Source organism: Amphiura filiformis, chromosome 9 (genome assembly GCF_039555335.1).
Source record: "Amphiura filiformis chromosome 9, Afil_fr2py, whole genome shotgun sequence".
Taxonomy (NCBI): Eukaryota; Metazoa; Echinodermata; class Ophiuroidea; order Amphilepidida; family Amphiuridae; genus Amphiura; species Amphiura filiformis.
Genome location: NC_092636.1, coordinates 50,058,014 through 50,083,135, shown reverse-complemented (window position 1 = coordinate 50,083,135; position 25,122 = coordinate 50,058,014). Strand labels below are relative to the sequence as shown.

General features: G+C 36.7%; 1 protein-coding gene across 1 annotated transcript; it reads right to left on the bottom strand.

Moving 5' to 3' along the window:
* Positions 1-644: 644 nt before the first annotated feature.
* On the bottom strand, positions 645-24,597 carry LOC140161101 (acid-sensing ion channel 2-like). The gene is made up of 8 exons (XM_072184492.1): positions 24,432-24,597; positions 18,245-18,812; positions 17,171-17,269; positions 16,252-16,402; positions 5,416-5,475; positions 4,275-4,437; positions 2,715-2,806; positions 645-766 (listed from the first exon to the last, which is right to left on the bottom strand). Exons 1-8 carry the CDS (start codon positions 24,563-24,565, stop codon positions 645-647), a joined length of 1,389 nt encoding a protein of 462 aa, XP_072040593.1. The 5' UTR covers positions 24,566-24,597.
* Between the last annotated feature and the right edge of the window lie 525 nt (positions 24,598-25,122).

Here is a 25,122-nt window from a genome sequence, read left to right as displayed (position 1 = left end):
TTATTATTTTATTTAAAAGATGTCCCATCAATATGTGCCAAAAATCGTTTGCCTCCTTTTCGGTTTGCCACAAATCGATTCCCCCAACTTTCGGCTTGCCAAAAAATCCACCCTATTTAAATTTTACCAATGCACAGCCAATATCATTACCGGTCATAGTATTTAGGTATTGTTTAGTATCATTTAATATCCGAATTAGGGCTACATAAGCAATGATTATTTCCCGAAGTCGCGAGCAAGATGTTCAGAAAAGCTCAGAAAGTCGCACAAAGAACTAACGAGTTCTTGTATCCCATAGACAGATAAAAACTTGTAGTTCAACCAGTCACTCAAAAATCGAGTTCGACCTTTTAAAGTCGCCGAATTGGGTTACAAAATCGCGGGTTTAGTAACACTGGGCACTGTGCACTGGGTAAGTTGAGTACTGATATTTATGCTAGTTGCCTGGTTGGTCATCTGGTACACAACCACAGTGGATACTCTCTCATAGTGACGGATCTCCAGCATTATTTTGTAGCAGTTGATGGCATGCTGCACCTGTCACGACAATTATAGGCACCAACTGACAGTTTGCAAATATATTATATTAATAACAATTCATTTTGAAAAAGATAAGCAGCAAAGCAAAGTATCAGCACTGTTTGTTATTTTTGTTCACCTCTGCTCATGATATATCTTACAAACATTAGAGAGAAAAATTCCAGGAATTCTATAACTGTAATCAAGCTCATTCCACAGAGCAAACCAAGAGTTCCACCGACATCACCTATATTAAAAGACAAACGAAATATAAATTGACCTTAATATAATTATTATTTCATTGTTTTTCACTATAATACTTGACACCTTATTTGTTTCATCTTGAGAGATGAACAACATAAACATCTCAAGAAAAGAAAGTCCTCACTTATTTCAGTGGTCATAATATTTAATAGAAATGATTGAAAGTTTAATGATTGAATGAAATAGTTACAACGTCTATTACTGTGTACATACTTACGCTTATATGAATGACAACCATGCATAATGGTCATCTCCAAATTGAAAAGACCGCGGTCAGTGCGGGATCTTAGGCCCCATCCATAGGCTGTTCCTTGTGGTGTGTGCCCTTGTTCCGTGTTCACTTTTTCCCATGTGACCTGCCACACAGACAACTGAACCTTTGCGGCCGCTACGGCCACTAAGCAAAACAAAGGTTCGTTGTCTGTGTGGAAGGTCACATGGGAACAAGTGAACACGGAACAAGGGCACACGCCACAAGGGAACAGCCTATGGATACGGGGCCTTACTGTTCCTGATCAATGACACGCTGATTAATCTCACACCGCATATTCTTTTTAAATTAGCAACTTTTCAAATCGCACCAATTTTCATTCCATCTGATCACGATTTCTCGATCATTCGATTTCTGTCATTACATTCCAGGAAACACAAAACGTTTTACTGAAAATGTTATATGTGACCGTACACCACGAATGAGCCGTAAATGTCCTCAATTGTATTCTGAGTTACAGTGTAAAATGGGCATGAAGGTCGTATTCATAGGTACCTCAATTTGGTGCTACGTGTACCTCATTTAATGAGATACACGTAGCACCAAATTGAAATACCTATGAATATGACCTTCATGCCCATTTTACACTGTAACTCAGAATACAATTGAGGACATTTACGGCTCATTCGTGGTGTACGGTCACATATAACTGAAGACCGAAATAAAAATACTAGTTTGCATCTGACGTCAGGACAAAGGTGCGCGGGGAGTGGTTGCTAACCTAGGCAGTACGGCATTTTTGGTCTGGTTGTCAAGACGTCATACGCAAACTAGTCTTTTAAAATTCGGGTTTCAATTATAGTGTCGGGTTATATAAAGGGTTTAAAACGTTTTAATAACATTCATATAACATTTTTCAAAACTTAATGCATAACATAATGCTATTAAAGGATGGTGACCTGATATATTTGGAAAATCAATTTTTTTAAAACTTATGTATAACATAAACTGTTGTCCCTTTCAAGCATTCATGCAAAAAAAATCATGTAAATGTTCATTGTAAATGCGACTAATTCTTCATGGAATTACTGACATTTAATACAGCGTAAAACTGGTAGTCTACAGTGTTTTTATTAACGATAATCATCATGATCATGTAATAGATATCAAATGAAAGATGCTCTTTTTCTCATTAACATACTGAAATTAGGAGTTCCAAGTCGGTGTATTTCCGAAGATATCATCACAACACTGCTGAATTAGTCAAAAAGATGGTATACCACATTTGAGACTAATTCGACAGTTTTTTGACGATTTCTTCGGAAATATACCGATTTGGAACGTCTAATTTCAAAATGTTAATGAGAAAAATATGAGCTTTCACCTGATACCAAAATCTGCATTTTGATAGGTTTAAGTTGGGGATGAGGCTGTCAATCAGGTCACCCACCTTTAAGAGTTGACCAAATATTTTGGAAAAACTGTTTGCCATAAAATATTTTACAATAACATTTTGACAACATTTTTAAAATGTTGTTTGCAGTAGGTTTTTTTTCATATAAAGTGTTTTTCAAATGTTTTTATGACCTTTATATAACCCAACATTTAAATGTTATTAAAACGTTTTGACCAAAACATTAATAACATGTTTATAACGCTTTAAAACAGTTTTGTGTTTGCTGGGATACTGCCCACCCCACACGTGTTGTAGCCTACTTACTTCCCAGACTAGCTAAATCATATGAAGGAAACTGCTCCACGTTCGTGTAGCTAAGCTCTGCGTAATAGATTTTCATTCGGAGGAGATTTTCCCTGAAATTAAAATTATTATATGTGACTGGACGCGGCGAATCAGCCGTAAAGTCGGCCCCGGTCAATTTATTTTTTATTTCGTGTTTAGAAAATATATACCATAGGCTTTAAAATGGTATATCATTTGACTTCAAACGATATCCAAAAGCGGGGTTATGATTTGTTGAACTCTGTTCCTTCGACAAAATTGTATTTTTTATCGGTTCTACATGTGTCTCTTTTTCTACATTTCTGGTAATAAATATCCAACAGTCATAGTTGGCGGTCATTTCAAATCATCCCCAAGTCAACGAGGTTCAGGAATATCCTCTTATTGTTCATTGTTGATTATACATACCTAGACAAAATAGACCTACAATGCTTTGTTATCTACCACTTGAACAGGATTTAGCCAAAGCAAACAAAGACAAGAACTATTCCATAGAAATAGGTAGAAGCTTATTATCCTCTTCAGCAGTAGTATTATTGATTGATTTAAACAGCGTTTGATAAGATACTTGTCGCAACGAATTGATACACCTATGAATACGACCTTCACATACATTTTACACTTTAACTCAGAATACAATTTGCCGAGTTTACGGCTGATTCGCCGCGTCCACTCACATATACAATTACAATTACATTTCTTTAAGAAATAACAAACCACCCTCAAAACGACTTGCCATTTCCATTATTTTTGTCGGAAATTTTATACCCTGTATTTGGAGCTTGTGATGGGAGAGAACACATACAACATGAATCAACCAGCTTCCAAATGCAACTAACATAATATTATAAGCTTAAATACAATTTACCGGATATTTTAGAAATATAACATAATACAAATTTAAACAACAGGCCTATAAAACATTTAATGGTGAATACTTTGTTTTATATAAAGGGCTACGGGAAAATGTTTACCCAGCTTTCCCAATATTTATTGAGCCGTTTCTTGTTTCTTGGTTGTTGTTGTTGTTTTTTTTTGCTTTTTTGGCAGAATACTAATGCATCAGTTGTTCTAGAAAAAAGTTTCTATTTGCTTGAGGAAAGCACCAAAAACTTATACCAAACTTATCTTCGAAAAAATAGAACCGCAACAGCAACTAATCATTTCGATGTTCCTTCTTCTTTTTTTGTTGTTGTAATTTTGTCTTTTTGGTTTTGTTGTTTACATTGAAACGGTAAATAAAACATATGAAGACAAAAAAATATATGTGAAATATGCCGGGGTTATTTCAAAATGATTATCAGTTACACACGGTTATTTGCCTTGTGCTGGATGGTGAACATGTTTGGCAGTTGCGGATGAGGGCTGAGGGATTCAGGCTATTTACGTAGCTCGAGCGTGCGCATTGATCGCGTGATGACCTTTTTTTTTGTCTCATTCGCACAGGACTTCGAGGAGTATCGAAATGATCAATCACCGAAGCCCTACTACGAGTAAGGTGTTAATTTGTTAATCTTTATTATTCTTTTACTAAAATACCTCTGTGAAGTCCTATTCGGATAGACCGGATAAATTTCTTTTATATCTAATGATGCTGGTAGTCCAGGCCAATAGCTAAATGACAAACGCCCTTCGTAAGTTTCAGATGAACACGGTATGTTACAATTACAGTTGATGTTACTAGTGGTCTTGGTAAACTGTTCTAGAAGTGAAAGAAAACCAACGAAAGGCCATATACATCAATGAAAAGTGGAGCGTGATAATAATATCATGCGCGTATTTTTTGGGGGGGCTTTGGGGCGCCAGCCCCCGGGGTAAAAGCAGGGGGCGGCCAAAATGAAGGGGCGGCGGAAGAAGAAGGGCGGCAAAAACAATGGCGTCAAAAACGTAGGGGCGGCAAAAAATAATTAGTTAATAAAAAAAGGGCGGAAAAATTTTAAAAAGCATAAACATTTTTTGAAAAAATGGTACTATACATCAAAATGTGCTGCTTTTAGGGCGCTAGCGCCTGAAACCTTTTTTTTTTTGCTCTTCACTTTTTCAAACGACCGAGAAAATAATTGGGTCAACCTTTTCGGGCTGTTGAGGAAGGGGCGGCAAAATTGAATTTTCTTCAGCCCCCCCGGGGTTGGGGCGGCCACGGTACGCCACTGGATATGAAGACCATGCAGAGGAAGTATTAATATTTAGGAGGGGGTCGTGCATATTTCGTTCTGCTTGGACTTTGAGGGCGCAAAACATTGTCAATTTAAGATATTTTAGCCCAAAATGAAGGTGAATTTTGGTATTTGATGAACCAGTGCGCCCTCCGCGTGTGCAATTTTACCATATTCTGGCCAAAACAATTTTCCTGGCTGAAAAGGAAGATGTGCATGATAACCATTGCTTTATTTTTTCTTCTAATAGGATATTTAGGGTGGACGGTCCTCCCATGAAAAAAAAGCGGGGGAGGAGACATGTCCCCTGCGTCGTCCCCCCTCCGCTTCAGCCGCATATAACGAAGCCGTTATTAAACAGGAAGATTATAGAGTAACTTCTACGATAAACGTGTGCAATTTGCGGATCTATAATTATAATAAACATCGGTTTACAATTGCTTCTTTGTTTGTTTGTTAATTTGTAAAGTAAGCTCTGTAATTTAAGACATATCGAGTTAGCATGGTTAGTGGGAGATACCTACTATTTTGCGGAATCGTACAATTAAATAATTCTTCGGGACTGCATTCTGTTTCAGACGACTCTGAAAAATAAATTAAAAACGCAAAGATGATAATAAAGCATATTAACAGAAACTTATAGAAATCGTACCGCTTCATCATTCAAAAATTGCTTCAGAACTGAAACCAATATTTTGTTCAGAGTGAGACGTTCAATATTAATTGTGTGAAAACTGTTACGGAAACTTCTATTTGAATTTCTTTGTCAAGAACAAAGGAAAAACCTGTCTCATACGTTGGTCTTGAGCAGATGATCGAATGTGTGGCTTATAAAGAATGTCCCCTTGTCTCTGTTCATAGTGTTGTCCCCTCTCTTGCGAATCCATACTGATCCTTGATCCTGCGGTTTTATTTCCTATTGATAAGCTGTCCCAGTCTTTGTCTCTCACCAATGTATGATGGGGGGGGTTGGGTCTATGAATTAGTATGGATTCGCAACAGAGTAGACAACACCGTGAACATGAGAAAAAGTTGGAGGACATCTCCCATTCACCCATGTGTGGTGAATTGATTACGTAATAATCACACACTCAGGGGTATGGGCCAACTGCACGTATCTACTCCTTTCGAAAGCCGATCTTGCAAAACAAATGCATTCAGGCCAAAATCACAATTAATATTGATTTGAATATGTTATCTCCATATTTCATGCACAAAAATTAAAGGTACCGATGTAATTTCAACCAAGCATTTTAATGTTTCGTAGTGAATCAAGGCCCGATGATTCCATTGACAATACATATACTATGCAAGTAGCGTTGACATGTAACATTTTGAAGGCTGTGGATGGCGGCGTGCTACCATTCATACTACAGTTCCTTCATAAAAATATTAAACTCACACGATAGTATCGACCATAAGGTATATTCGAGCCAAATTTGGACACTCTCCGGGTATTTTCCCTTCATGTACCATGCAATATTCATAAATATTGGTCGGACACCACTATAATGCCCATATTTGGCGAACATGCCAATAGAGCTCCAGTTGTATTGGCTGTGGACCACAGCAGTAGGCGCAACACGACACATGTTTCTAGAATCCCTATAGAATATGATTAATTTTAATGCTAATTTATTGCACTTGCTCAAGTATGAGGGTTTTCAATGAAATATTTTTGTGTCAAAACTGAAACATCCTTTGTATAAAAGATTATATGAATACCAAGTGTACATCATATATAACGATTTGTGATACTCAATCGCGGCCGCACAATGTTTCTGCTTTAGAAGGTAGAGGATTTTTAATGTTATTTTACACAGCCCAAATTTCTTTGAATTGAGTGAAAATGAAGACTGAAGATGATGTAAATTCTATGTAAAATGACATAGAAATACTCGTAGAACTCCGCTAAAGATAAATATTTCGTTTTTATGGTAATCTAATCTTCTATTTACTGAAATTAACTTAGGAATTCTATGTGGATGTTTCGCATAAAGTATAAAAAACCACCATCTTTCTACATTATTCCCCGTCAGATATCGGAGTTTAGATTTTCTCGTGGCAATCCAATTCTTAGTCTCGCGCCCACACTCCATGGTCTGTTACGAACGAAGAGTGTTAGGATTGACAGAAATCGGCTGTGAAGGAGACTAGCCAATATAGTAAAACTCTTTTGTAATGACGGTCGAACATATTTTCATTCAACCAAAGGGACAATACGCTATAGAATCAGTATAATTGTTGGCTAGCTGTTTGTCAGAACTTACAAGACAGCTCAAGACGTGACTTGGAGATGTTTTTGTATGTAAAAAGAGACACATATAGGAGCCGACAAGTGCCTCATTTTGTAAGTTGTACCCAACTGTACATAATGTAAACGCATAAAGTAAAAATCGACACGAATGACAGGAGAGATTATCCTTGTTATATCATGTGAGGGCTGGTGATATATTGTTCCTTTTTATTAAAAACCTCGCGTCGAGGTTTTGCCAAGTTTTAAAAATAACGGTTACTTAATGAAATAACGGTTAGTTCATGAAAAAGAAGAAGTGAAATTTAGCAAAACGCGACGAGGTTTATTTGCCCGTAAGAGAGCTCTATTGTTCCGCTATTGTATCCGCTATTGTATCCACTATTGTATTCTATTCATAAAAGCTACTGCAAGAATCGCGGCAATCCCTGATATTGCTGGTGTCTACCGCCGGCGTTTCGTATGTATTAACATTCAAAATGATCCGATACTCTTTCATTTATAGACTTATTCCCACCTTTTATATAATATTCAGAAATTGCAATTATGAAAACTATAAACTTTGAAAGTGAAAATATATTACCATCGAAAATATATCATACTTAAATTCTATAGAATCTATAGAGGCATTGCATGTGACGTATCATCCCGTAAATATGGCAGACTACTCAAATGCATTCAACAAAAGCATGATTGCAATCTACCGTGACAGTTCGTCTCACACACATAACCCTGCACTACGATCAAATAGGTTGTGACAACATTTGATTGAATGGACTGTACTCCGCCATAACTACGGTGAAGGACACCGGTTCAAATTCTTTGTTTGGAGCCAATCAATAATTTCATGCAGGGCCTCTATAGATACCCAACCCAGAAGTGCCCATTTATTTTCTAATTTTTTGTAATCGCGCCCAAATATCCCCGCAAATATCTTATACACGGTTTTATTGATTCATTTTGCGCATTTCAAAAGTTAGAAGTCGTCAAAAATGGCAACATCCATTGATAGCAATGGTTGAGTAAACATTGTCTAAACACTGGATAAAAAGACAGCTTTGTACTACAGAGAAGATGTGAGGAAAAGGAGATAGATCCAGCTATCCTCAAACAAAATATGTGTGCTGCCGCTCATTCAAAAGCAATCACGCTATTCAGGTTTAACAATAAAATACAATAAAGGGGTTCGAACCCATAATGGGTGTGATACACAACTTGCTGCTTAATAGTTTTAGGGAAACGTCAGTGTCTGTATATCATCATACTATGCATACCATGCATGCAGACCCTAACATCCAGTTATATTTCAAATAAAATATGACCGAAGTTCCATGGCAAATTATAATTTCTGACGCTTGTTGACTCTTTCAATACGATTTATGATAAAGACTATTTTCAATTATCAAAATATCTTTATTAGGTTTGCAGGAAATGACAGGAAAATACATATATAAACTATAGGTTTCATCTAATATTTTTTTTAATAATTCTTTTACTCCATGCAGCTGATTGGGGTGGTTACGGGTCGTTTAAAAACCACTAACCGCGAAATGAGGATATAGAACATAGGCCCCCGCAGGGCTACAAAAAACTGCTAACCGCAAAATATGGATATCCAACTAGTTTGCCCCTCGAAGCTGTAAAAAACCACTCATCGCGAAATATGGATATCCAACTAGTTTACCCCGCAGGGCTACAAAGAACCACAAACCGCGAAATAACCAACTAGCCCCGCAGGGCTACAAAGAACCATAACCGCGAAATATGGATATCCAACTACTTCGCCTCGCATGGCTACAAAGAACCACTTACCGCGCAATATCTTTTACCTCAAAAAAGAATTAATATCTACCAAAACACGTTTCAAAACGTAAAAGGGGCCAAGTTTAAAAATCTTTCCTGTGTGGCTTTTCACCCTTTTTTAAACTTGGTCCCATTTATGAAAGTTTTTAAAGACCCATACGAAGTCATCTTTAGGCTATTTGTTTGTTTTCTTAGTTGTCAGTGTTCATTTTGTAGAGTAAATTAATTAATGTTCGTGCTTGATTGAAGTTTTTCCGTAAAGACGTCATAATGTATTTTGATTTAAGCAAAAGTAGCAAATACTCACTTTGTTAAATTCTTCATCGTCTTGTGCATTCCTGCGCCTTATGTACAGATGTAGGGCCTATAATATGTAACAGGTTGACAGACAGTCAATTTGCTAAGTATATATAATACTCTACTACTCTTTATGAACACGCAATATAATGAAACATAAACCTTCAACTGTTTTTGAAAATACATAGCCTACGTCATATTGCACCGCTTTTGAACAGTCTTAAACCTAATTGTTGCATGTAGAAATTAGGACTCATTCTTCATGTTATTACGGTACCACTTTACTGAATGGGACCAAGTTTAAAAAAGGGTGAAAAGCCACACAGGAAAGATTTTTTAAACTTGGCCCCTTTTTACGTTTTGAAACGTGTTTTGGTAGATTCAGTTTAGGGACAGTTGGGCTAGCTTTTTTATGTTTGACGTAGGGAGGAGTTGCCGTGGATGGCGATATGTAAATTGGGTGATGATGTCACAGCTCATTAGAGTTTGTCACTCGGTGTATGGTAACTTGTTGTAATGACAGAGACGAGGGGACATTCCAGGGGCGTAGGCAGCTTTCTTGGTCAGGAGGGGCAAAATTAAATTTCGGGGGCACAGACGAAACAACAAATGTCTTTAAAAAGACAATGCCACGGATGAAGACCATGTTTCATAATTTGCATTGATAGTCCATGATATGCTGGTAATTTGTTTTATGTGTAAATTAATTTCCGGATGGGACATTTGGGTATTTATTGGTAAATACCACCAAGGATATCGGAAATACAAATTTACTCTTAAAATGTGTGCTAAGTATATCTAATGCAGAATTGTATAACACAAATCTCCATGCATTTCAATCCAAGCAAGTTTCCTGACAATGCGACAATCAATATTCAGTTGACCTCAGATAAAAAATGTTCCCCACTGATGATAACACCCACCAAGTTTCATTACCGTCCAACAATCCAACAACAGACCTCAGATGACCTTGACATGACCTTGAATATGTTTGGTGCTTAATGGTGATCACATCCACCACATTTTATGAAATGCTCAATTAACCACATATGACATGACTTTAAATTGTTGGCGCTCCGATTGTAAATAACATCAAGTAAAGTTTCACGACAATCTATGACATTTTTCGCGATTACATCTACCATATTTCATGACAGTCCAAAAGGCCATCAATAATGGGACATGCACCCTTCAACAACAAACCAAACAGTAACTCCTATCCTAAAAGGTTCTGTCAACTCTCTAATTTATAACTCCAAAACTTTCCTGTCTTTTTTCATTTTCTGTCTTTTACCAATGTTTAATATAGTATTAATGTTAAATTGTATTTTCTATCTTTTATCAATGTTTAATAGTATTAAACATGTTTAAGAAGTACACTGTGACTTTTTCTAGTTTATAAATAGCTATAACTGATCGCATTAGATCAATTTAGGGGTCCTTTAGAGCTGAAATTAAGGGTCTTTCAGCGCGCTGTTTTGTTAAAATTCAGGGGTCTGTGGGAACTGCGCTGTCCAAAAGCTGGGGTTTCTCTTATATATCCGTATGGCCATTTAGTTAGGTGCCCCTCGAGCATTATTTCAAAAGGAAAGAGAGCACTGAATGTAGGAACATTATTTTAAAACAAACATGACAAAAGATCGTTAGACCTAATATAAACCATAGGCCATACAATTGTCTATGTACAAGCTTGTCAGATTAATGCCTACATATGATTATGTTAGTTGTATTTATAATCCACCAAAAAACGTTGACAACGTAAAGAAAGCAGCAAGTTCAAAAAGCCCCCACCTCGGCTCACTTTTTGAAACTTGGTCCCATTTGTAAAAGATACTGATTTAAACTTTGTCATAATTATCAACTTAAAACATTTCCAGAAGTGTTATGTATCTTTAATGTGCCGATGCGATATTAAGTTGTTAGCATTCTGGAACGATCAGAAAGGTTATTATGTTGTTCTTGGCCAATATCCTATGTATGTTTTGTTTTATAATAAGTAGGCATGTTAATGGCAATGATGCTATTGTTTAAACGTTAAAAACACCGATTTGCTGTTGATATTCAAAATGGGACCAAGATTCAAAAAGTGAGCCGAGGTGGGGGCTTTTTAAACTTGCTGCTTTCTTTACGTTGTCAACGTTTTTTGGTGGATTTTATTTCTTTTTATGAATGTAGCCAAGCAGCTTTAAGTTTGGAAAGTCATCGGGTTACGAAGTACTCCATAAAACGAATAAAACGAAACATAGATGTTTGAAATTATATGTTATCCTTGATTTATGACAGTAAATAATTTAATAAAACTTTATCAGCCGTTTATTTTTAAAACTTGCTGGTCACAGCTACCGCGTGACTGTAATGTTAATAGGGATACATATACATTTCAATAAACTTTATTCAAGGCAACTAAGAAAATGTAAATATGAACAACACATACCCAATGTTGACGATGCCAGCGAGACACAGAGTCAGTGCGATTTACTTCAAATTGAAGCTGAGAAATGCAAGGCTTATACTACGGAAGCGTCTAAGTGCCACGACTTAGCAAGATAATTATGTTTAATGATTGTAGTTTTTGTAGATTTGCGGGCAATCTAGTTGGATATCCAAATTTCGCGGTTGATAGTTCTTTGTAGATTTGCGGGCAATCTAGTTGGATTTCCTATTAAGCGGCGGTTGTTGGCGGTCTTTCGCGGTTTGTAGTTTTAATTTCCCTCATTCTTCAAGCCCTGCTCTCTATCGGGGGGTCCGTGTGTCTGTGGTGGGGACAGTCCCTCCTTTTAATAGGCATTTGGGTATTTTTGCCGCTTTGCTAATTTGCCTTTACGTAACTATGACTTTAGTGGCCTTCCATATTTGGTTGTATCTTTTTGGATACATTTTTGTCCCTGCTGGCCTTCCATACTATAATAATTTTTCACACCTATAGAGTGTATGCAATAAACCAACCAGAACGGTATAACAATTGAAATGACAGTCATGTTGGAATACAGTTCTACGATAGCTGAAGATGACAAAGGGACAGGTCTCTAGATCGATTCAACAACCATTCATACATATCACATGTTTTATTGTCCTATTATCATGCGAATCGCCCCGTGGTAGGACAGAACTAAAAATGAGAAAAATATTGGTAACATCTTGCTTTGATAAAAAAAAAATCATTATAGCACTGGATGATTAAAATTGTATTATCCTTGATTAATGACAATAAAATTATTGTTTAGTAAAATATTGAAAAAATAAGTTGGTCATCGGATTTCGAACTCGAGTCCCCGGATTAGGAGTTCAATGCCTTAACCATTACACCACGAGACTCGGCTGCGAAATAGCGTGTCGATGTACAATATTTATTATATGAATTGATGTGTCGTCCGAAAAGAACAAAAGAATTGTGAAAAACTTGATTTTTTGGCGAATGGGGTTCGGAATTTGTATGTACGGTATTTCAGAAATTGCTAGGGTATAATTGGAAGTGAATCTGAAAAAGTAGTGTGAAGGTGATAACCAGGTAGACCTGTAGCAGTGTCTAAAAATTCTGGATCAGTATGATTTGCAACTAATTTTCGCTATGAAATACCGCGTGAAATGGAAGCAAAAATATTTGTTTGTTACGAACAATGATTGACTGTAGGATTGGTGGCCCTTTTTGAATTAATGAGTTGTCAAGATATTACACCTGGGACTGTAAATAACATTTAGCATGGTTTTAGATACATTTTGTACCCAGCGAAAAATAACATCGAACAATAGAAGTCAAGTGTTTTAATGTTAGCTGTAAATATAGTCTCGCGGGAGCATCTGTTATTAGTCTTCTTTATCAGTCTTTTTTTTTAAAAACTTGCTGGTCACGGCTACCGCGTGACTCTAGTATAAGTCATAGAAAAATAGGAAAAACTTTATCATGTTTATTTCAAACCCGTTTTTTTTGGAAAGACAAAATTAATGTAAAAGAATCATTTGGTTCAATTACACTTTGAGGCTACTCTTAAGGGATCCAAAATGAGCGTTTATTGCGTTTCGACAGTATTTTTTTTTTTGACATTAGAGCACCTCAGACCTATCGAATTGCATTCTGAATACGAATCATGTCTTTCTGATATCAAATAATTTTCATTTGTTTAAAATCACAATATAATACAAATTTTATGACAAATTATAAAAATGTGATATTTTTCAAATTTTGATATATAACAGTCCTCGAAGTAAATTATATAAATCTAATGATATATTCTTAAAGTGTATGTAGCAGGGAGGAAAAGCCGACGGTCAATTGAAAATTTTGACCTTTCATATTGAAGATATGGATTTTTTCCCAAAAAGACCTATTTTTTTTTTTTTTTTTTTTTTAAAAAAATCCATATCTTTAATACGAAAGGTCAAAATTTTCAATTGATCGTCGGCTTTCATCCCACCTACATACACTTTAAGTATAAATCATCAGATTTATAAAGTTTACTTCAAGTACTGTTAAATATCAAAATATCAATTTTAATGATTTGCCATAAAATGTGTATTAAATTGCGAATTTCAAAAATCAAAATTATTTGATATCGGAATGACATTCTTCATATTCAGAATGCAATTCGATATGTCTGATGTGCTCTAATGTCCCAAAATAAATACTGTCCAAACGTTCATACCCCAGCCCTTAACCAGCCGAATCACATGAATGTTCTAATATCAGATGTTTTGCTTAAATCTTGTTGGACCAAGGTCATTTATAATTAATAAATAAATAAATTATTAAATTAATAAAATAATACAAAATTTATTTATTTACCTTCCTGTTTATAAGTACAAGTCAAATGGGGGTATATTTGTTCAATATTATAGCCTATGTGTATAAATTATGCCCATGTCATAACTATGCCCTAAAAACTTTATTTTGCATGGGATTTTTCCTGTTGAAAAGACAAAACTGATGTTTAAGATATCAATTATTTTATCAAAAACATTTTGAGTCCATTTTATCCATAAAACGATAAAGATGGAAGATTTACTGACTCCCACATGGTCCATACTAAGATTTTAATTCTATATACAATATTAGATATGTTATCAACATGTTCACAAACATTTCTTCAGAAAATATCATATTTTCATCAAAATGTTAACAATTTGAACGTGTTTGGTGTCAATCTGAACTGAAATGAAGTGATGCACCAGATTTTGTTGATAATAGCCAAATTTATCCACAAACAAAACACATATTAAGGGATCTAGAATGAGCATTTATTGCGTTTCGACAGTATTTTTGTGGGACATGAGATCACCTCAGACCTATCGAATTGCATTCTGAATACGAAGCATGTCTTTCTGATATCAAATAATTTTCATTTTTTGAAAATCACAATATAATACAAATTTCATGACAAATTATAAAAATTTGATATTTTTCAAATTTTGATATATAACAGTCCTCGAAGTAAATTATATACTTCTAATGATATATTCTTAAAGTGCATGTAGCTGGGAGGAAAAGCCGACGGTCAATTGAAAATTTTGACCTTTTATATTGAAGATATGGATTTTTTTCCCAAAAGACCTAATTTTTTTGGTGTTTTGGAAAAAAAATCCATATCTTCAATACGAAATGTCCAAATTTTCAATTGATCGTCGGTTTTTCATCCAACCTACATACACTTTAAGTATATATCATCAGATTTATAAAGTTTACTTCGAGTACTGTTAAATATCAAAAATATCCATTTTAATGATTTGCCATAAAATGTGTATTAAATTGCGAATTTCAAAAATCAAAATTATTTGATATCAGAAGGACATTCTTCGTATTCAGAATGCAATTCGATATGTCTGATGTGCTCTAATGTCCCAAAATAAATACTGTCCAAACGTTTATACCCCTTCCCTTAATATCTGCCTAAATTATTCTAGTTAAACAAAGTTATCCCTGCTACTCCTAATCTTCTATGTATACAGAACTGCTGGCGAAAATTGTTTATCTGGATCTCATGGAAGGTCATGGTCATCATGCATTAGATAAGATTAAACCCAATAGTCAGTGAATCCCATGGAGTGCATGCATGTGGTTGAATAGAATTCAGGACGAAGCATATAGGTACAAACATAGGAGCCAAGCTTGTCAACTAACATGAACTCAATTTCATGCATATGCAAATTAAGCAAATTCCCATGCTAATCTGGCAACAATAACAGTATGATCCTATGATGAGCCCAAATTAAAGACATGAATTCCACCAATATTGGGTGTAATAAATAAAGTAATTAAAACATAAGAGACACACATAGCACCCGAATGGGCTATTTTTTAAAGTCGAAATTCCGTATTATAGCCACTGCCGTGGCAAAAAAATTGCAGTTGCATCATACAATACATTATACCGGTTTTGTATTTAGAGAGGCTTTATTGGGGCGATGCGCGTGTAGCGCGCAAAAATTTGTATTTTGCACTATTTTTGCCCATGATTGGGACGAAAAGGGCTTTATTGTGACAATGTGCGCGCGCAGCGGGCAAACATTTTATATTTTACACTATTTTGGCCCATGATCGGGGTGATTTTTGGTGGAAAAGGGGCTCCTTGCCCCTTTTCTTTTCCTTTGCCCTCCAGATTTTCTCTTTTATTTTTTGTCAGAGGGGCACTTTTTTCTTTCATTTCTGTCAGGGGGCACTCTGCCCCCTTGCCACCCCCACTGGCTACGCTACTGGGACATTCTTTCCAAGTCACCTCTACGATCCTCTGCTCCAGGCCAACGTTGGAGACACGGGTACTTCCGGTAAAACAATAACATCCGATCGGGTTCCACGCAGATGCATCAATAACGCAAGTTTTCCCTTTGGTCTTGACAAGGAACTTAAAATAGCTGATTAATCAACAGATCTGATAAACCTCTTCATTCATGTTACTGAAACTTAATTTCATCATTAATTTTGCTTAGTTATGCTCCAGCTCGCAGAAGGTCTGAAACGAAAGTTTCCTAAATTTGAAGGGGCAAGCGATTCCGGGTTATTGTTTCAAATTATTACCTTTTGGGTAGCGATAGTCTCTGCATCCACACACTCTGGTTACGTGATCAACTTTGCATTCATGAAGACAAAGCGGTACAGTGTATAATTTAGAATACTTCAAACCCTTATCGGTGCAATTTGGCGTGTACGGGTGTGGTTTCGATTTTGACTACAATAGAAACGAGAGTGTATGGAAATTTTATGGAAATTTGAAAAGTTGACTGAAATGTTTTACTCATTTATCGTAATACCTAACGCAAAATAATATCATCATCGCCATCATCATCACCATCATTTATCATCATAGTCGTCGTGACGGTCATTGTCACGATCTTCATTACCTTCTTTTTGTTATCTTCATCTTCATCATCATCATCATCATCATCATCATCATCATCATCATCATCATCATCATCATCATCATCATCGCCGATGACGCTGCCGGCATCATTATCATTATCATTATGTTATTAGTATAATTTAAAAATTATTATAATTTAAAAATTATTATCTCTTTAGAGTTTAAAGTTGTTCGAAATACTAAAATTTATATTTCTTAGCAACCAAGTCATAGGTCATAGGTAGGAAATGTAAATCGATCATCGACTGACTGAGATCTAGAGATTGAAAATGACCGGTTTGTCATGTTTGGGAAATTTAGAGCTACGGAAAAATCCAAAGAAGGTATTTAATTTCGGTAGAAGATCATCAGTCTGTTGACCGTTAGCATTACACCCGCTGATCAGGGCTCGACTCAGACCCAACGACTCAACTCCAACTCCATTCGATCTGACTCGACTCGTGACAAGTAACATCACTGTTTCGACAACAACAGGACTTTAGACTTCAATGACTCAACTCATGACTTGACTTTCGACTTAATTACAAATCTAATGTCTATTATTACTATCATGTATATTGTGTTGAATCGCATTACCTTGATGTGTTTTATGCCAACAAGTGTTTCAAATCCGGGAGAAACCGCAAATCCGGCTTCTTTCATCAACGGCTGTTCCCCATGCGGATGTAACACTACCTATACATGAACAATGATTATTCAGGTCAGAATTGGTAGGGAATTTCGTCTCGAGGCAAGACTTTATAAAAGACGGCTTCAAAACCCGAAGGTCGTTTGACCGGCAGTTGTTGGCGGTTAAACCGCGTTGCATTGTTTAGAAAAATAGAAACCGGCTCCAACCGGATGGAACCGGACGGAACCGACGGGCAACCGGCGGTTGAGCTTTGAAGCCGCCCCTAAACCATCACGATAAGTAACCCTACTAATGTCAGCATTCTTCTTCATTATCATTTCCATTTATTTTTACACCATTGTAGATTTGGCAGACAAATGTATCAAAGTACATGTATGTCATATTATATACGTCTGTTTAATGTACACAAGACGGTAAAGAGCAAAATAAAATCCTTACAACAATTACCATAAGTTTGCAAGAACCCCAATGTCCTAAGCAGCAATGTCGGTAGCCGTCTAATAGGCGATATAACATGATTTTCCACATCACATGGAAGGTGAAAGTTGCGTAAGAAGATTTCTCAAATATGTCAAATGCCTGTAACAATATGTGACATTTCACCGCAATTTTTTTCTTCAACCAAATCGATAAATAAATCAAACAATCCATTCAGTGCGACATTCACAACCCATTCTCTCAGCAGAAGGTACTCCAAAGGAACTACATCCCAACAAACATTAAACAGTTTCTTTAAAAAATGGCAGAAAAGGCATAGTCTATGTTTGGTGGGATGACTGCTTGTTTGTTTGTTTGTATATTTCTTCTTTGCCCTGGGTCCATATTCAGATGTAAATATAATTTTGTATTCCTCTATTCTTCCATAACCTCTGGCTACATGGCAACCGTGTTTTATTTTGGTTATCTTTATAGTGACAGGTTGAAAACCGTACGAGGAATTCAAGTAGTGAAGTGACAATGAAACCTTTATAAAAAAATAAGATAATGTAATGGATACGTAATTTCCCATTAATACAAACCTTTATTCCAGCTCCCTGAGACTCTCCCGCTATGTGATCGTCCTGCTTTATATCCAATGTTAACGTCAGACCATTATCAATACCTGGTTCGTTAACGACAAGGGCATCGTCCACCTTTGTAGGATTATTAAAAGTATAGCAAACGCCGAGATCTGTTATCACTCTTGTGAAATTCTCATGTCCACATTCCTCTACGCCGTTCCATATACATTCCTTAAGCATTTCTTTCGTAGTATACGCCCCTGATTCCGATAAAGATGTACGTGTTATATTTATACTCCCACGAGGCTGACCAAGAACTTCATAATATGTCGTCCAATTGAATTCATTCCGATCTTCTTGATTTAAAGAATAGAGCCGAGATATCATGTCTGCAGTAACTTTAACAGACTTGTTTTTGCTCCATTGGTTTAAATTGCAGAAGGTCATTGCCGGGAAGGTCTTGGCATCGTTATATTCAATAGAATATTTTGTCGAAACTTCAAATTTTTGGTATTGCCGGAAGTTTGTATAAATGGACACGCTTGCCCAGGTTAAGGATATGAGAACAACTAAACACCAACATAATCTGAAAACAACAATTATATCTGAAATTAGTTTTCATTATAAACTCTCAATCTCTCTTCAACATATTCACGAGATTGAATCATGTAATTAAAGCAATTGAATGGAAGTGGTAATGATATAGATTCCATAGAAGAAGAACAGCAGTTAAGTAATAACATAATACAGGGTGTCTCAATAAAAATAGGCCCTGTGGATTAGGGGACGTAACTTAAAATTTCTGCAGTAAAATCAATTTTTTTTGTAGATTCCAGAATCATGACATTTTGTCTTTAAGATGGTGCCCAAAGCAGCAAAATCTGTTCACGCATCACTGAGATTATTGGGATTGTACAAAGAGACCCATTTTTGGACCGTTCCAATGGGGTAATACACATAATGTGCTGCATTGTAGTTTAGAATTGAAGAAAGAAATGAAGTAAACTCTCAGCCTTGCCGGGTACGAGTTAAAAACATCAACCAAACAATCAATCAATCTCCAAAAGAATGTTTTTCACGCCTTTCTATTTGGGTTAAAAATATGTGAAAATATATGTAGTTCATATATTTCTTAAGCAACAAAAGTGCCATGAGGTCAGTTAAGTTTTATAATGTACACATGCTTGACCAGGAAAAAAATCTTTTTCAGAAATGCGATCCGCTATAGTTGATGCGTTTACATAGCTTTACATGGTTTAGGGTTCATTTATTAATCCTGATAATTCGCTGATAATATTGGAATCATATGAAATTTGTATTTTTTTTTTAATTTACCATAATTCCAAACATGTCAAGCAATATGTCAAATTAAAGCTAATGAAATGCTTTATAAATTGGTCAGAGCACATTTTGCAAAATGCTTTTAGTATTTTAGTTACAAAATTCCAAACATTCTATACCAAATTTTTGCCATACACGCACAGGAGCTGTACTTTTAAAATCCGCGCCTAATCAATAATGAGTCTTTCACTCCATTGTTAAAGTACTGTGCTCCCTGCAGCATTATTGAGTGACCAGGTCCTTGAGTGTGATGGTTTTGTAGCAGATGACAGTGTTCATTCAAGCCTATCAAGGTCAGTTATTAGCCACTTGCTGAATGGCTGGGTATTATCAGCTAACAAAGAGATGCCTTATGCAGCTACCAATCACAGTAGAGGTTTGATAACATTTTGTTAAAAACCCAAAAGTGATACAAGGACAAAGCTATGCATGTTGGTACTTGATTGTTTGGATTCCTATATGTTTAAAATCCCTTATAGGAGTATTGTTTTATGCGTAGTGGATATTGTTCATAAATTATATAGCTTTCAAATTTTGGGCATTTATGCTCTGTTGCACTGTAGTAATATGGCATGTAGAGACGTCGCCACTTCCAGTTCCGGGTCACGAGGTCAAAGGTCAACCGGAAGTGGTCAAATGTCAACCGGAAATAACGCCATTTTGAAAGGTCAACCGGAAGAAACACCGAATTTTTAAAATAATTTTTTTGCCTAATTTGAAACGTCGTAGCGGCCGTTCTATGGAACGTATCGGCATCAAATTCGGTATACAGGGTGAGGGTCGATTTACAAACTACCCGCGGGGGTCGAAAGGTCGATGCGCTTACAAAATTTATTTTGTCTAGGGAAATATCGTATTTTTCGTTTTATACTCCGTATCGAAGTAAAACTTAGAGGTGCGACCATGCAAAATGGAAGTGAACTTTGACCCGGAAGTGACGGTCGACCCTGAGTGCCCCTACACGATTTTGACCCCTACGTGACCTCTCCTCAAATGCGCAAATTCCATCAAACGCATCAATTTTGCGGTAAAATGAGCAGCAAAATGAGTCAATGGGGAGTGAGTGAAATGAGTCAATGAGGCGTGAAGTGAGCAAATGAGCAGTGAAATGAGCAAATGAGCGGGGAAATGAGCGAATGAGCAGGGAAATGCGTCAATGAGCATGTAAAATGAGTCAATGAACATGTAAAATGAGTAAATGATGAGCGGTGAAATGAGCAAATGAGCAGTGAAATGAGCAAATGAGCATGTCAATGAGTAAATGAGCATGTAAATGAGTAAATGAGCAGGGAAATGAGTCAATAGCGGTGAAACGAGTCATTGAGCTGTGGAATGAGTCAATGAGTGAAATGAGTCAATGAGTAAAATGAGCAGGGAATGAGCAACGAAATGAGTCACTGAGCAGGATTAAGAACAAACTGGAATTTTGAGGGGTATTTACTAGTCAAGGGGGACTCGTGATATAGAACCGGATAAACCGGTTAGAACCGGTTTAAACCGGTTCTCCTCTCCCCTCCCATCACCGCCAAATATACAACAAATTGCACAAATGCGTCAAAATGCGTCGATTGCGTAACAAAATGCGTCAAAGCGTAACGAATCGCGTCACAAAATGCGTCATTGCGTCGTAAATTGCGTCAAAGCGTTACTAATTGCGTCGATTACGCAACGAAATGCGTCAAAGCGTAATAGATTGCGTCAAAATGCGTAAATCGCGTACCAAATTGCGTCGATCGCGCGACGAAATGCGTAACGCAAAAGCTTATATAAGCCGGTTAGCTTAAACCTCTCGGTCATTTCGATCCTAACCTTCAAAGAGTCAACATGAATACCTTCAAATCTTACCCTTGCTCCCTGTGCGGCAGGACATTCTCACGCAAGTACGATCTCGAGAGACACGAGCGACACGTACACTCAATGAAAGAGAGGAAGAAGAAGAGGAGATGGATTCCGATGATAAAGACTCGGAGGTCGAAGAGCGCGAAGTGTCGGACGAAGACAACGACGAACTGGAAGACAACGAGGCTTATCGGGAATGGTACGAGGGAGCTAAAGAAGCTACGGATGACACGAGGAGGGAAAAATACGAAAAGTACATTAAAGACGGCATGGACCCGGAGATGGCTAGGAAAAAGGCCTACCTGAAAACCGTATGGGCCGTCAAACGTGACTTTTTCGACCAGTACAGCACGTTTCTACGCGCGTCTTAAAGACGAAGACGTTTATACAGATATCACGGACGATCTCGAGGAGAAAATGGAGAAAGGTGTCGAGGTAGACAAAGCTGTGAAGAGAACGATGGCCAAACATCGGTCTAAATTTGACGGGTTGTTCCAGTACGACGAAGATGATGACGTCATGTTGATGAGTCTGCCACGGACGAAGGCGGCGATGATTAACCGGCAAATACTCGCGTACTTTTAAAGCTAATAAAGTAGAGAAACAAAATACAATTGAATACCTGAGTGGAAGAAGGGCCCAACTCCAATTTTTTACAAAAATGAGTTAGACCCAGCATTTTATTGCCAGCAGACTGTTCTTCCTTGTGTGTGAAAGATGAGCCAAAATCCACTCTCTAAATAGTCTTCCACGTACACTTAATCATGGTTTTCATGGAAGAAAGGCCCAACTCCATGGAGTTGGGCCCTTCTTCCACAAATATAGGGTTAAAGAGGAATTTTGTTCATTAATGAAATCTGCTTTTTACTACAATAAATTTTCTTGCTAACATATTACATAAGTTCTACTTTGTGCATAATGGTGATTACCTAATTTCTGTAGCTATTTATAACACGGAACTGGTACTTGCAGTATATTAGTGGAAGAAGGGCCCAACTCCAGCTCGTATTAAGACCTGTTCCGTTGCCATGGAAACATCATATATAATTTCGAATGTATGTAATATTGTATGTTCATGTATTAAAGGTCCCCTGAAGACGAAAACATTCTGCCTATAAAACTTTTCCAAATGTTAAGTTTTTTCTTAATATCTCAAAAACAGTTTTGATGGAGTTGGGCCCTTCTTCCACTCAGGTATTCAATTGACTCTTTTACTCGTTATTACCCAAATTTTAAACCTCTAACATCCCTTTTGCGTTACGCATTTCGTCGCGCGATCGACGTAATTTACGACGCAATTTACGCATTATGACGCAATCTATAACGCTTTGACACATTTCGTTGCGTAATCGACGCAATTAGTTACGCTTTGAAGCAATGTACGACGCAATTTACGCATTTTGACGCAATCTATTACGCTTTGACGCATTTTGTTACGCAATCGACGCCTTTTGACGCATTTGTGCATTTTGTTGTATATTTGGTGGTGGTGGGAAGGGAGAGAAGAACCGGTTCTCCTATCCGGTTCTATCACGAGTCCCCTTGATTAGTAAATACGCCTCAAAATACCCATTTGTTTTTTTAAAGAACGATACTCCGCTATTGTCCGCGAAAGGGAAATATTCGATATTTACGGTCAAAAAGCGTTGCACTGTCCCGCTCATTGACACATTCCTTGCTCATTGACACGCTCATTTGGTCATTTTCCTACTCTTTCCCTGCTCATTGACTCATTTCACCGCTCATTTTACTGCTCATTTACATGCTCATTGATTCATTTCCCTGCTCATTGACTCATTTTGCCACTCATTTACTCATTTCCCCGCTCATTTCCGATTTCGAAGTGACGGATTTAGAATATTTAGCAAATCAAATCGCTCGACCCCCAATTGAGTCGAGCCGTAAAAAGTAGTTATTAGATTTAAATAAAGAATAAAGATAGATTAATTATTAGTATTATTCTTAAAAATGTTCTTAATAAAGGTGAAAGAACAGGAAACAAATCTCATGTATCTCGTTTTTTTTTTCATCGTTTGTCAAACGTCCGTAAATAATAACGTCCATAAATATTAACGTGCCTAAATATAATCGTCCCTTAATATTAACGTCCCTAAATATTAACGTTGGTAAAAAATGGCGGTATTTCCGGTTGACCTTTTCAAAATGGCGGTATTTCTGGTTGACCTTTGATCACTTCCGGTTGACCTTTGACCACTTCCGGTTGACCTCATGACCCATGACCAGGAAGTGACCTTAGACCTTTGACCTGGTTTGACCTTTGACCTCTTGACCCGGAACCGGAAGTGGCGACGGCTCTACATGCCATATTACTACTTCCTGCTTATTTGTTGTTAAAATGCGCCACATTCCTGTGTAAGGATGTTTTTGCTCAAAAGGGTAAATTCTAGGCTATGTTTTGAAAACCACTAGTCGAGCATCAACTAGCGTTTTGGGGCCACTTAACGCCATTCGTGAGATTCATTCTTAAAGAAAGAACCCTTTTTCGTGTTTTTCTGGTCGTGTATGTTTAGACTTAAGACTATGAAACTTAAGTGACCGCTTGGTCCAATGTTTTTTTCAGAAATGTTTGAACAATATTGTTAACCCAAACAGAAAGGTGCGAAAACATTCTTTGAGAGATTAATTGATTATTTCTTTTCAATTCTTACCCAGCAACTTCATCTCTTTTTGTCCATTATTATGATTATAAACTACAATGGGACGGTCCAAAGGGTCTATTTGTAAAATCCCAATTATCTCTGTGACGCGTGAACGGATTTTGATGTTTTATGCACAATTTTAAAGCAGAAACGTCATGGTTTTTTGAATCTTTAAAAAGTTTAGATTTTACTGCCGACATTTTAAGTTACGTCCCCCAACCCACATGGCCTATTTTTATTGAGACACCCTGTATTAGTAGACAATAGCAGTTTTACTTGTAGAAAGTAGTAGCATATAATATTAACATTCAAAGCACACCCTGCACACTGCACACCACAGCCCATAGCCTACATAAATTACCAACCTTCGAATAACATGGATCTGCTCTCCCGTCACGTATCGTATTCCATGTAGTGTGGTTGAATCGCCAAATATTTGAGCTTGATGAATGAAATCTACATGTGCACCACTAAGCTTTTCTTTATTCTCGTCAGCCATGACTATCACCTTCTATGAAATATTCCTTTCCAATATGCACCTAAAAAAAGTCAATCAAGTATTTTTAGCAATGAAATTAGCAATTTCATTCGTATATTTAATATCTTTTTATACAGGGTGTCCCAGAAAAAATTACCGGGCAAATGAATTTGGACGTAAGTCAAAAAATAGACATCAGAATCCAAAAATCTAAACATCAATGTGTAGGCCACCTTATTCTGCATCTTATACGCCAATTTGACTGGAATCGGTTGACTGATCGCGAAGAAATGAGCGATTACATAACGCATGTATCAATTCACTTCATTCCAAGTTTGAAAGAAAGATCATTCAACACAATGCGTGCGCACTAGTGGTTAAACTATCAATGGGCTTCATATTTTGTTCTATGAAATCCTTTTCGTTCTTTTTAAACAACCTGTTTCTTGCAAAACATTTAATTAGGTTTTGTTCAAATTTGAAAACCTGCACGGTTTTGAAAATGAAAGCTTGCATGTAAGATGATGTTCAGTATTTGTAAATATCTTTTTTCGTTAATGTTGATATAAATGTTGCAT